This window comes from Lepidochelys kempii, chromosome 8 (genome assembly GCF_965140265.1).
Source record: "Lepidochelys kempii isolate rLepKem1 chromosome 8, rLepKem1.hap2, whole genome shotgun sequence".
NCBI lineage: Eukaryota > Metazoa > Chordata > Testudines > Cheloniidae > Lepidochelys > Lepidochelys kempii.
Genome location: NC_133263.1, coordinates 46,466,668 through 46,480,802, shown reverse-complemented (window position 1 = coordinate 46,480,802; position 14,135 = coordinate 46,466,668). Strand labels below are relative to the sequence as shown.

General features: G+C 45.0%; 1 protein-coding gene across 5 annotated transcripts in view; it reads left to right on the top strand.

Moving 5' to 3' along the window:
- Positions 1–11,968, top strand: part of LOC140915855 (dimethylaniline monooxygenase [N-oxide-forming] 4-like) — a 34,140-nt gene extending 22,172 nt beyond the window's left edge. For all 5 annotated transcript variants that reach the window (XM_073356356.1, XM_073356354.1, XM_073356355.1 and 2 more), the window contains one exon: positions 4,796–11,968. In XM_073356356.1, coding sequence (XP_073212457.1) covers positions 4,796–5,225 — 430 coding nt within the window. In that variant the 3' untranslated portion in view covers positions 5,226–11,968. The remainder of the gene's footprint in view (positions 1–4,795) is intronic.
- The last annotated feature ends 2,167 nt before the right edge of the window (positions 11,969–14,135 follow it).

The window sequence follows — 14,135 nt, the reverse complement described above, 5'->3', positions numbered from 1 at the left end:
ACAGCTGGACTGCTACTGGTACCAGCTAGCTCGGGTGTGTCCACACATCCTGCACTGATGCCTCCGATTGCAGGGAGACATGCATTTCTGTGGCTAACAGGACCCTAGAATGCCATTAACCAATGCTCCTGAATAGAGTGGGGTTGGACTCGCAGGAGTTCATTTGAAACATTTCTTTTGTTTCATTCATGCCCTCCTCCAAGTTTTTGAAACTGAATGAAACTGAGTTTCACACAGATTCAAAATCACCCAGAAATGGTACCAGTTTGGCACAGTAGCACTCAAAATAGATCCATTTCTATTGGGAACCAGATCTGAGTGAGCTCAAAGGGATCACAAACTTCTTGACAGACCTGGACCAAGGCTCGAGTTGCAACAGAACAAAACAGGAGAGCTTTGAACAGTTTGGGATTTATTTGATCCGGCTCTAACCCTGCTACAGACTAACACAGCGACCACTCTGAAACCTGAAGTTAATGTTTTCCTCTAGAGCAGTGGCACCATCTTGTGGCTAGGAAGAAATGGCAGCTGGTTCCTGTGCCTGGATTCCCCTTCTTTCTAGTTCAGGAAAAACAGGAGTGAGAGTCAACCACTGACTGTAAAACTGAAAGAGTTCTCATTGCAGCCCAGTCTGATGAGGCTGCTGGTAGAGCAGCGTGTGCAGCATCCTACACTAGTGCCTGTTAAAACGATGCCCGCCAGGATTGGAGGGGCATCCTCTGGCAATTACAACACTGCGTACAAAGTGTCCCTCTAGTAACCACACCATAGTTCTGGGGGGGGTCCTATCTGCTGACCCCATTTAAGTTGCAAAAGAATTTCCTTTCATGACCACGCTGGAGCTCCAGGAGGCCCACTCTCGTCCTCGTGCTTTCCTGGCTGTGTTGCAATTCTCACTGCTTCCCTCTCTGTACCTGGAATCCAGCTCAGGGAGAAAGTGGCAGGGAAGACATGACAACAAAAATCTTCTCATGGGCTTAAACCATGGGCAGTGGGTATAATAGGCCAGGGGAACCTAAGCCTCCCCAAACAGGATGTGGCGTGCCTCCCTCTGGAGGCATGCCACTAGTCTACTGCCTTTGGAGTTTCAGAGTCGCAGCCGTGTTAGTCTGTATTCACAAAAAGAAAAGGAGGACTTGTGGCACCTTAGAGACTAACCAATTTATTTGAGCATAAGCTTTCGTGAGCTACAGCTCACTTCATCAGATGCATAACAGTGGAAAACGCAGTGAGGATGTTTTTATATACACAGATCATGAAAAAATGGGTGTTTATCACTTCAAAAGGTTTTCTCTCCCCCCACCCCACTCTCCTGCTGGTAACAGCTTATCTAAAGTGATCACTCTCCTTACAATGTGTATGATAATCTAGATGGGCCATTTCCAGCACAAATCCAGAACGATTAACAAGAACGTCTGAGGAACAGGAGTGCCACCACCAAAAGGGCACCCGGGCCATGGCCCTGCCCACACTCCACCTAAGGCCCTGCTCCCGCATCCCACTCTTACCCCATGGCCCTGCCCACACTGCTCCTCTTCCCATCCCCGCTCCACCACTTCCCACCCTCCCGCTTCTCGTGCCTCTTCTCCCCTATCCTCATGGTCCCCCCCACCCACCGTTCATGCCTCTTCACCCCCTGAGAGACAGAGAGGCTCGGGGGAGGAGGCAGACAGTGGCGCGAGCAGCGGGGGGGGGGCCTTTGAAGGAGGGGGCAGAAAGACGTGAGTGGCGGGGGAGGGCTTGGAGGAGGGGGGCCGAGCAGGAGCAGGGCCTGGGGCCCAGTGGGGGTGGAGTGTTGGCGAGACCTGGGGGGAGGATGCCAAGTGGGGTGAGCCTCGGGGCGGAGCAGGAGGTGGAGCCATGGTCCAGGCACCAGTGGCCCACCCAGTGCTTCCGGCACTCAGGCCCAGCCTCCCCAAATCCAGGAGTCATGCGCCACCCATGGCTTAGAGAGAACCATAAAATATGGAACTGTCCAGGACACTGAGAATGATCTTTAAAGATCCATTTGCTTGGGCATTATAGACTTTGATCTATGACCTTCAAAACCCATCATCTCAACAATTGCCTCCCTTTCACAAGGACTGAGGCCTTGTCTTCACTACAAAAAAAGGTGTGTTCTTAACTCAAGCAAGAGCTAACTCAAGGCAAAATCCTAGTGAAGATAAAAACAATATTAGAATTGGAAAAGGTACAAAGAAGGGCAACAAAAATGATCAGTTTCCATCTGAGGAGAAATTAATAAGACTGGGACTTTTCAACTTGGAAAAGAAATGACTAAGGGGGAATATGATACAGGTCTATAAAATGATGACTGGTGTGGAGAAAGTGATAAGGAAGTGTTATTTACTCCTCAGAACACAAGAACCATGGTCACCCAATGAAATTAATAGGTTTAAAACAAACAAAAGGAAGTATTTCTTCACACAATGCACAGTCAACCTGTGGAACTTGTTGCCAGGGCATGTTGTGAAGGCCAGAACTATAACAGGGGATTCAAAAAAGAATTAGATAAGTTCCTGGATGGTAGGTCCATTAGTGGCTATTAGTCATGCTTGGGGTGTTCCTAACCTCTGACTGCCAGAAGCTGAGAGTGGCCAACAGGGGATGATCACTCGATGATTGCCTGTTCTGTTCATTCCCTCTGAAGCACCTGGCAATGGCCATTGTCAGAAGACAAGATACTGGGCTGGACTGACCATTGGTCTGACCCAGTATGGCCTTTATGTTCTTATAAGGAAGTCTGTAGTTTTCACATGAGTTGGCAGGTCGAGCTATACTTAAAATCTAGACTTTAATTCGATCTGCTGCCACATGTGAAAACTAAAACCTGCCTTGTCCTCACTAGCATTTCCCCTTGAATTAGAGTATGTCTTCACGGCAGAGTTATCTGCATTGGAGTTACTCTTTTTCAAGTTAGCCTGGCTTACGTGAGAGCAGCCACACAGAAATAACCCACCAGCTGCTGTCTCACATTGGCTCTGTGCTCAGCAATTGTAACCCCCCTTCTGGGGCACCCCTGATCTCCAAAGGCAGTGGAGGGCTTGGTTCCTCCCTCCTTCGGTACTCTTTGACACACACCCCTTTGGGACCAATGGGATCTGGTTCCTGATGAATGGTGTCTCCACCTATTGGCTGGTGGTACAGGTGGCCACGCTGCTAGGACCTCTAGGAATAAGTTAACTAGTGTAGTAACTATGCCCAGATAAGAATTACAACTGTTCATTTCCTGGAACAGGAAAAGGGGGAATTAAGGAAGGAGAGGAGATCAGGAGACACACTTGGGGGTGGCACTAAAATGGATCCCTGGCCTGTGTTACAACAATGGCCATTCCCAGGGTCTCCTTGGGCCCAATTTGCGCAGTGTGGCTGGAGATCAAGGGGCAGGCTGGCATCGCTGTGGGTAATTTCACAGTTGGCTGGTTGGTGTCTCAAGTGAATCAAGCCATGGCTGATTCCTGGCCTCCAGTGCAGAAGGGGCCTGTGGGCATTGTTGTCTTCCAGCTCTTAGAGTTGCCACAGCTTCTGGATGTTTAGGCTTCCTGGAGAAGTGCGGGGCCTCTGAGTCAGCTTCAGGCTTCTGACCAGGAGAGTCAGAAAATGGCTTCCCCTCCATGCAACCAAAGAGAATACATCCCTTCCCCTCCCTCCCCACCTGCCCCGCAGGGTTGCTCCATCTCTGAAGTCACATAGAGGCCAGTCCGGCATGTTCATGAAACTTCTGGCTAGGCCCTCCAGCACAAGCCAGTAGGAAGGCAGCCTCAGTCTCCACACTGTGCTGCTCCCTGCGCTGCAGCACTAGACTGGCAGAGTCTACATCCATACATGGCACAATGACTTCTGGGAACATATCCCATGATTCTTTGTGCTGCAGTAAACTGAGTTGCTCTGTGAATTGTGGGAGAACTTGTCTGTCCTGTCTGAACACACGGGGGAATTGTGGGAAGGCACTGGACTGTTGGCATTCGAGGGGAGCTAGCCTGCGTCCACACCACAGAGTAGTTGTGTTAGCAGATGGCAAATTGTGCCAAGGTGAGTTTTAGCCTATAGGGACTAACCAACTCAAGTTAAAAGCATCGCAGCACTTTCTGCATGAATGGGACTCAAGTGAGGAGCAACACTTGAGTAATAACTCAAGTGAACTTTGCAATGAAGACAAGCTCTTCACTAACTCCAGTGAGCTAACACACCTCTTTTTTTATATCGTGACAACAAGACCTAATGCAGAAAGAGTGAGGATGTGTTCCAAATCCCAGTGACTCACACCTACTCATGAAATAACTTGTGTAGATTTCATTACCTGGGCTCTGGTTCAAATTAAGATCAAGTTAGTGATCAAGATAAAAAATCACCTAACTAATGGCTGACGGTGAACTCTTGTGAGATGAGCAGATGATCTCAGTCTAGCTCTTAATGAACTGGTGACAAATGACCTGAGCAGAGCAAAACAGGCAGACAGAGGTGGGAGGATATGGTCCCTTATGTTTTTAACTCTCCTCAGAGGGGAACCCTCTTAACTTTCATAGCCCTTCTCTGGATCTTTTTTATTTCTGCTACTCCCTTTTTCAGATAGGGTGGCCAAAACTGAACCAAGATGAAGGGTATAAAATTGATGTATATGATGGCATTACGTTTTCAGTGTTATTCTATAGCCATGTCTTTAATGGTTTGCATGTCTGACCATTTGCTCTGCACGGAGCTTTGTATGAATCAGGGAAATGGGAAGGAGTTTCAGTCACGCATTTTTTATATACCCAGAAATACAATAACCTCTTTATTTTATTTCCTAATGAAGGGGTCTTTCCAACAAGCAGAGCAAAATCATATCGAGTTACATTGGCTACATGGATGAAATTGCATCATGTGTTGGTGTAAAACCCAACATACTGCTGCTATTCCTGAAGGATCCCAAGCTGGCCCTGGAAGTTTTCTTTGGGCCGTGCACCCCTTGCCAGTATCGCCTGGCTGGACCAGGAAAATGGGTAGGAGCCAGAAACACCATCCTGACCCAGTGGCACCGGACTCTGAAGCCCCTGAGAACTCGAGTCATTGATGATTCTTCCAATCACTCTTCCGTTTTCCATTTGCTTACAATTCTTGGCCTTCCTGCACTCCTTTGTGCTGGTTTATTTATTTGTAAATATTCCCCTCAACTGTGGTTCCCTGGGGTAAGATTAGGTGCTATTCCCATATGTAAAATGGGCTTTATGAAAGGAGGGCTCTGAGTAGCTGGTGAAGGTTCTAAAATGTGCTGCTAGAAGACAATAACTTCAATGACTGGAACCATTCACCAGTTTCCAGAAAAATTCAGACTCTTCCGCCCAGCTCATCCCAATCAGATTGACACCGGAAACCACCTCTGGCCTTGACACTTTGAGAATATACACCCTTGCTCTCCAGCTAATGTGAAGTTGGTCCTGAGATCAACCACTGGCTGAGGAAGCCCTGACAATGCAGAACCAGAGAGCAACAGAGACTATAGAGATTACCAACTCAATCAATGCCTCAGATTATTACAGCTGAGATGTCAGATGTTTCATTTGTCTTTCACCATTGACCCTACCTGTTTACTGATTGCATATTGTTTGTCTTGGATTATGAAAATAGACTAGTCAGCTGCTCTTTTGTACAGAGAGAAGTTGTATAGACAAGTTTCTAATCACTTTCATTTTCTGATTCTTTCCCATTTTGTGCTTGCTAGCGGGTGTAGTGCTTACCTTAGCAGATGAGCCACACTTCCTGGTGCCCTGCACCTTATGTAGTTATTTCCAACAAATAATTATCTTGACTCAGACCCCACTCACCGTCAACCTGGGTTTGATTTACCGCAAAGGCAATGGAGCCTTCTGAATTGGTTTTGTACCGGACATGGAATTTGTGCTGCAGCGGAATTTCGGTGGCATTTTAGAGACAGTCCATTATGTCAATATGGGCATCCACAAACCATGATATATATTGTTTAGGACTGCCAAATGACTCAACTTCCTGGAGGTCTTCGTGCCTTGAACATCATCAATAAGAACACTGTGGCTTGGCTCAATCAGATTGCATATGCAAAATAATTAAATAAATAAAATTTCCAACAATACAAAGAGGATGAAAATCTTTAGCATTCTGATTTTAGTAGCATTTTACACTAATTTGGACAGAGGCAGAACTAAGAATTATCTAGACCATCCCTGAGAGGTGTTTTTCTAACCTGTTCTTAAAAACCTCCAGCGGTGGAGATTCCATATCCTCCTTAGGTAATTTATTTCAGTGCTTAACCACTGTCAAAGTTTGACTCAGACTCACAATTTATCAGACCACTCTGTTTTATTAGCAAAGCTGCTCTGCTAATACATTTAGAAGTGAGCCCCCCGAGTGGGGCTTGTGTCTCTTAATTTATACAGCTTGCTGGAGAACAAGTTACAGAGAAGTTACAGACAAAAGAAGAAAAAGATTTTAGTCACCACCCTTCGAGATCCCTGAGACCAGTCACGTATCTTCAATTACCTGCCACCCTTAACAATCTCCTTTAACAGCTTCCAGTTAACTGAACTAATTGCCCTTCACACCTTCCATTCTGATGCCTGCTTCTTAGACGTGCTGGCTCTATCTTAATTGCTTCTCCATTCAAAAGCTAACTGTCCCTACGTGTGCACCCTCAGATACTTTGTAACATGTTTTGGCATGCACTCTCATATACAATGTATCCAGCATGTCCCCTTATACAACGTTATACTTATACAATGTTATACTTCCACACCACCCTGACAGTTAAGAAGTTTTTCCTAAATCTTCCTTGCTGCATTTTAAGCCCATTGCTTTTAGTCCTGATTTCAGTGGTTAAGGAAAACAATTTATCACCCTCCTCTTTAACAACCTTTTACATACTTGAAGACTAATATGTTCCTCCTCAGTCTTCTCTTCTCCAGACTAAACAAGCCCATTTTTTTTTCAATCTTTCCTCGTAGGTTGTGTTTCCTAGACCTTTAATCATTTTTGTTCCTCTCCTCTGGACTTTCTCCAATTTGTCCATGTAGTGATTCTGTGGCTGTCCCTCCCCATCAGGCTCAGAGGGAGGCTACTCTGTCTCACTATGTCAGTAAAGGAGTCAATTAGCAGGCTAGGGCTCTGAACCTCTGGGCGGGCAAAGCAACAAGCAGTCTGTAGCCCAAAGCCTCCTGGCTTGGGAACTCAGCCATTGACAGTCTAAAAACTCTGACCCTTTAGCTACAACCTTCATGCTGGAGCAGGCAGCAAACACCATCTGGGGCTCTGGGTGGGCAGAGCAATAGGCAGTCTTTAGCCTACGTGAGTAGGCCTGCTAGCCTCAGGTGACTAAGCCACCATCCCCCCTAGGAGTGGGAGGACTTGGGCCCATCCTACACCACCAGGTCCCAGCCCAGGCCTCTAACAGTGGTGGGTGGTCCCACCACTTGGTCAGCAGGGCAGTCACTGAAAAACACTGACTCATTTTCTGGCCACATAACCGGACTAATATCTGGTTTCTGTTGGCTGCTTCCTACCCCTGCCTGTAGGGCTCCGTTGCTCGTGGATGCTCAATTTCCTTGAGGTAATCGTCTGGCAGCAGTCCTGGCAGCTCCTCGGGATACTCATCTGGTGACAGTTTCGGCAGCTCTCCTCCTTCAGGGTTCTCCTCTGGGACAGAGATTGGCACAGCTCGGTCCTTGGTCTGGGACTGGCCACAAGGCAGAGGCATCTGACTCCTTCCCTGGCTTTGGCCCACCTGAGCTAGAGACCGCACCTCTTATACTTCCTGTTCCTCCCCTCTGCCTCTGGCATGGAGGCGGGACTTGCCTAACTCTGCCCAACAGGGGGTGGAGAGTGGTTCCTCTCCGTCAGGCTCAGAAGGAGGCCACTCTGCTTCACTACAATCCAGAACAGGACACAATTCTATAGCTGAGGCCTTATCTGTGCTGAATGGAGTGGAAGAATTTCTTCTCATGTCTTGCTTATAACACTCCTGCTAATACAGCCCACAATGATGCTTGCTTTTTTTTTTTTTTTGCAACAGTATTACATTGTTGACTCACGTTTAGTTTGTGATCCACTATAATTGCCAGATCCTTTTCTGCAGTATTCCTTTCTAGGCAGACATTTCCTATTGTGTATTTGTGCAAATGATTATTCCTTTCAAGTGGAGTACTTTGCATTTGTCCTTACTGAATTTCATTCTATTTAATTCAGACCATTTTGTCAGAATCATTCTGAATTCTAATTCTATCCTCTAAAGAACTTGCGACCCCTCCCAGTTTAGCATCATCCACAAACTTTATCAGTGTACTCTCTATGCCATTATCTAAATCATTTTATAAAGATATTGACTAGAACCAAACCCAGGACAGAAATCAGCAGGACCCAACACGATATGCCCTTTCAGCTCAATTGTGAACCATTGATAACTACTCTCTGAGTACAGTTTTCCAGCCAGTTCTGTACCAACCTTATAGTAGGTTTGTCTAGGCTATATTTCTCTAGTTTGCTTATGAGAAGGTCATGTGAAACAGTATCAAAATCTTTCTGGAAGTCAAGATATGACATCTACTACTTCCCTCCATCCACAAGGCTTGTTACCTTGTCAAAGAAGGATATTAGGTCAGTTTGACATGATCTGTTCTTAACAAATCCATGTTGACTGTTATTTATTATCTTATTTTCTTCTCGGTGCTTACAAATTGATTGTTTATTTGCTTCATTATTTCTGTGGGTAAGAAGTTAAGATGACTGATCTATAATTCCCTGGGTTGTCCTGATTCCCCATTTTATATATTAGGACATGGGATTGGTTCCCAGGGGACCAAGGGGAAGGGATTGGTGGACCATTAAACAATGACTGTTGTTGCTGGGTGTGGCTGGGCATTTTCATTGCAGTCACCTGGTGTTAGCAAAACATAAGGTAAGCTAAATCTACTCCTGCCTTCTCCCTCAGGTTTGGTGGCTGCTTCATGGTGTGGCAGGTCTGAAGGGTGTGAATGTGAAGCATGTTAAGGAGGAAACTTGCAGTTCACACTCTGTAAAATCTCCAGGGAAGACCATGTCTATGAGAAGTAGTAAACTTCGTTCCTGGCAGTAAATATCTGTGTAAACCCCTGGTCAGTGTGTGGAATGGATCCTGATCCACAGAGGATATGGATCTGTTACAGCTCTCAGTTAAAGAACCTGGCTCTTTAGCTCAAGGACGAAGCTGTAGACATTTATGTTTTCAGTTCTGGAGATCCTTAGTGTCAGTCAAGATGGTGGCCCTCAAATCTGCATGATTGAGCCCTAGCAGAATGAATACCTTTTTTGTTTGTTTGTTTGTTTGTTTGTTTTGGAATAGCTGTAATACTTTAGTTCCTGATCTCTTTAAAGAGACCAGCTTTCCTGTGGCGGTTTCCTTCAACAACATAAAAGAAACAGCAGAGATTCATAGTTTGTAAGGCCAGAAGAGTCTTCTGTGATCATCTAGCCTGACCTCTTGCACAACACTGCCCATAAAACGTCACTGGACTAATTCTTGTTTGAACTAGAGCATATCTTCTAAACATCTAATCTTGATTTAAAAATCACCAGTGATGGAGAGAATCCACCTCAGCCCTTGGTAAATTGTTCCAGTGGTTAATCACCTTCATTGTTAAAAATGTGTGCCTTATTTCCAGTCTGAATTTGTCTAGTTTCAACTTCCAGCCATTGGATCTTGACTTCTGGCCATCGAATCTTGATATCATAATGCCGCCTCCAACAAAGCCCTTGAGGAGAGCTAGCTAGGCTCAAGAACAGCTTTCAATGGACACTTAAAAGGTTTTGCCCTCCTCCCTGCCATGCATACTGACTTTGATTTTTGAAATGGTTTCCTAGAACTGTTGAGTCAATTTCTGGACATGTGAGTATTTATAGTGTGGGTGGAGCCACCGTCCTCAGTAGCATATACAGGATGAGAATTCCAGGTCACCCAGCTCCCTCTCCCATCTACATGAGTAAAAATAAGCAAAACAAATAAAACCAAGATATGTGGTTTTTTGAAATGTATTTTTTGTCTGGTGGGAAATACACATATGAGCATGTATGGGACCCCAGGGTTTTTGATGCATGTTTATTGGCAAATTATTTAGAATTCCTCAACATATTATTTTCTTGCTTTTAGATTGTAAGTTCTCTGAGCAGTGCCTGTGTCTTCCTCTCTTTAGAAAGGATCTCACACACATTGGTGCTGCCTCAGTCTAAATAATGAAAATATTGCTCTTATTCATATTCATTATTTTATGGCATCAAAATGTGATTTAGGTGCTTCTCAGAAGACATGGTAAGTCACGGTCCCTGCCCTAAAGAGCTTACAGTTGAATCATAGAATCATAGAATCACAGAATATCAGGGTTGGAAGGGACCTCAGGAGGTCATCTAGTCCAACCCCCTGCTCAAAGCAGGACCAATCCCCAATTAAATCATCCCAGCCAGGGCTTTGTCAAGCCTGACCTTAAAAACTTCTAAGGAAGGAGATTCTACCACCTCCCTAGGTAACACATTCCAGTGTTTCACCACCCTCCTCGTAAAAAAGTTTTTCCTAATATCCAACCTAAACCTCCCCCACTGCAACTTGAGACCGTTACTCCTTGTTCTGTCCTCTTCTACCACTGAGAATAGTCTAGAACCATCCTCTCTGGAACCACCTCTCAGGTAGTTGAAAGCAGCTATCAAATCCCCCCTCATTCTTCTCTTCTGCAGACTAAACAATCCCAGTTCCCTCAGCCTCTCCTCAGAAGTCATGTGTTCCAGACCCCTAATCGTTTTTATTGCCCTTCACTGGACTCTCTCCAATTTATCCACATCCTTCTTGTAGTGTGGGGCCCAAAACTGGACACAGTACTCCAGATGAGGCCTCACCAATGTCGAATAGAGGGGGACGATCACGTCCCTCTATCTGCTCGCTATGCCCCTACTTATACATCCCAAAATGCCATTGGCCTTCTTGGCAACAAGGGCACACTGCTGACTCATATCCAGCTTCTCGTCCACTGTCACCCCTAGGTCCTTTTCCGCAGAACTGCTGCCTAGCCATTCGGTCCCTAGTCTGTAGCTGTGCATTGGGTTCTTCCGTCCTAAGTGCAGGACCCTGCACTTATCCTTATTGAACCTCATCAGATTTCTTTTGAAGACCCTGATTCTGCAAAAGTATTACACAGAGAGACTCCTGCACCCATGTGATCCTAAAAGTTCCCCAGTGACAGCTGGCACATTGTTGTCATGATATTTACCCAAAAGGTGGCATGTAATATACCACTGGAAAACTAATAACTCAGCGATCATTAATATTTTTCCATGATGCATGTATGGTACATCCCCAAAAGACTTTATAGACATATGCTGGAAATATGTGACTAAAATATTTTTAAACCAGGCAGGTTAGGGGAATTGATAAACAGGTTCTCTCCAGACAAAGGAAAAAGGCCAACATCTGAAACCAGGTGTGGCCAAATTCAGTGGGCTATTCATTTGTACTGGAGGTTACGGGAAGAGATAATTTGCATTGTAAAAATCATCAGTGGGGGAGAAGAGACAGCATTAAGTCTATACCAGACAGCATGGCATCCACACCTAGCAGGGAAAGGAACTTTATCTGGAGATATGTTTCAGAAGAATACATTTCCAATGTTTACTGGCCTACAAAAAGAGGGGGAGCAAGCCCCTAAGTTATCCTGAGGAGTCAAAGAAGCCCAGTGCTTTGAGCTCTGTGTGTAGGGTCCTGGACAGAGGGTCTGGTTAACCATGGTGGAAAAGAGACTTGGTGAAAAACACTTCTTTGTACAAGATACCCTACTTTGTTAAAGCAGGTTTTAGTCTTAGATGTATATTTTTACTTCTGTTTGCTCGTAACCCTTTCTATCTTTATTCCTTATACTTGGTATCATATAAACCTATAGCTTTTTGTTTAATGACCTTGTTTTAATTTTCCTATAAACCAGCTCAGTGCTGTGATTGAAATAGAGTGTTTGTCAAACTCCAGTTAAATTAATAAGCTGCAGTGCATTGTCTCTTTAAAGGAGCAACAAACTTCGTAACTTTTGTAAGTGGTCAGTGAGAGAGGTGGACATTGCAGGGAGACAATTTTGGGGACATTCGGGGCTGGGAGGGTGGTGGGATGACTCTGTAACAAGTAACTGGGTTGTGGAATCCAAGGTATGCTTCTTCCCCAGGGTCTGGTAAATCAAAATGAGGTTGATCAGGAGGTCTCACAACTTTGTGGGGCCACAGATCTCCATGCCGTCTAGTGGATAGAAGAGTAGACTGGTAGTCAGGAGACCTAGGATGAAATCTTGCCTGTATTGAAGTCAATGGAGATTTTGCCATTCAATGAAGCCTGGATTTCACTCCGGGTTCTATTCTTGGCTTTGCCACTGATTGCTGTATGAGCTTAGGCAAGTCACTTCACCTGTTTGTGCTTCTGTTTCCCTTCCCACCCTTTGTCTGTCTTGTCCATGTAGATCGCAAGCTGTTGAGGGCAGGGACCATCTCTCACTATGTGTTTTTACAGTGCTAGAACAATGGGGCCTGAATCTCTAGCTGAGACCTCCAAGCACTACCATAATTCAAATAATAATTAGTAAGAAAAATGCTGCAGGGTTTCTTCCTTTTATGTAAATGACTCCTTCTGTTATCTCAGAATTATGAGTCTTTATTTCTGATGTCAAGAGTTTTCAACAATCAAAGTGAGGTCGCCACATTTGTGGTGGGATGCTGGTAACTTTGGGAGTGAAACGAGTAGTGTGCCTTGAAATAAGATTTGCAGAAGCAGGGCCTAAATCTGTTTTGGTACTGCGATGGAGCCGAAGGATTGGTTCTACTCTCCAGCTTTTAAACAGTCCCTTGGAGAAATACCTTCAGTGTGCTATGCCCATTAAGGTTCCACTCTTCTCCAGGGTAGGCCACATGGCCTCAACACCTCCAAGACTGAGCTGCTAGGCTCCAGCAGGCCCGTTTCACACCATGAACTCTGCCCAGCGAGTCCAACTGAGAAAGACTCCTAGTCAGAGATTTTTTCATTCTTCAAGGACCAATGCACCTCACAAGTGGTTGTGGTGACACCAGGCAGCCTTCTCAAAACAAAGTAGGACTTATCAGTCAACAGAAACACAGCAGCGGAAAGTCCTTGGGTTGGCCTAGAGAAGCAACGATTACGACATAATCCATCCTGACCAACCCAGTGCTCCAAGCTGCAGTCAAATCCATTTCTGGCTCTCTCCCTCTATTTCTTTGTCTGTTCCAGGTGAGAGCCCTGGGTCTCTCCAAAGGCCAGCTCTTATCCAAGCCACCTGCCCGGTTCGGGCTGCTATCCTCCTGTGGGTTCACATGTTCCACCTGCCAGAGTTTCCTGTGGGTAGGTGTCAGTTGTTCAGTCCTTGGCATTCTCAAGGTCATCTCAGAGCCTCCTCTTCTATAGGTCAGTTTCAGGTAGTCCTTAACAATCCCTTTATACCATCTCAGACAGCTATGTGACTCAATGCCTCCAGTCTCCTGATATGCCCCAAGAGCAGCTTTTAACCGTTTTGGACCCACTGAGTTACAATCCCTAGTCAAGTAAGTCACTGTCATGTATATCATTCATAAAAATATTACAGAAAATTACTACTGTGGTACAGGTGCCCCATTAAAGCATTGCCAGCCCCCAAATGTTCAGAATTCATTATTCAGGCCCCACAAAAATCATAAGATTTTTTTTTAAATAATACATTTTTGATTCCTTTTATTTTCATCCTGGCCTTTGAGTCTTTAGCACGCACAAAGGCCTGAAACTTACCTTGTCAGTTTTGCCAGCTCTTGCAATTTTTGCATCAGTCTTGCAGTATTTTCTGATAGCCCCAGCTCCTGGAGACTTGTGTTTATGTGAGAATCTCTGCTTTCATTTTTAAAAAAAATACACTTCTAGCCCTCATGGTTGCAGAGAAAATCTGGACAATATGACCCTTAAAGGCTCAAACATCAGAAGGCAGATAGAAAGACTCCAAATTTAAATTTTAATCTTATTTTTAAACCAGTCTTCTGATTTATTTTATGGCCCAACTGATGATTTTTGAATGCTTTTGGTTGGCAATTCTGTTTATGTAATCATTTGACTCTAGGACCTGGGGATTTAACGTAAAACATCAAACCTCATG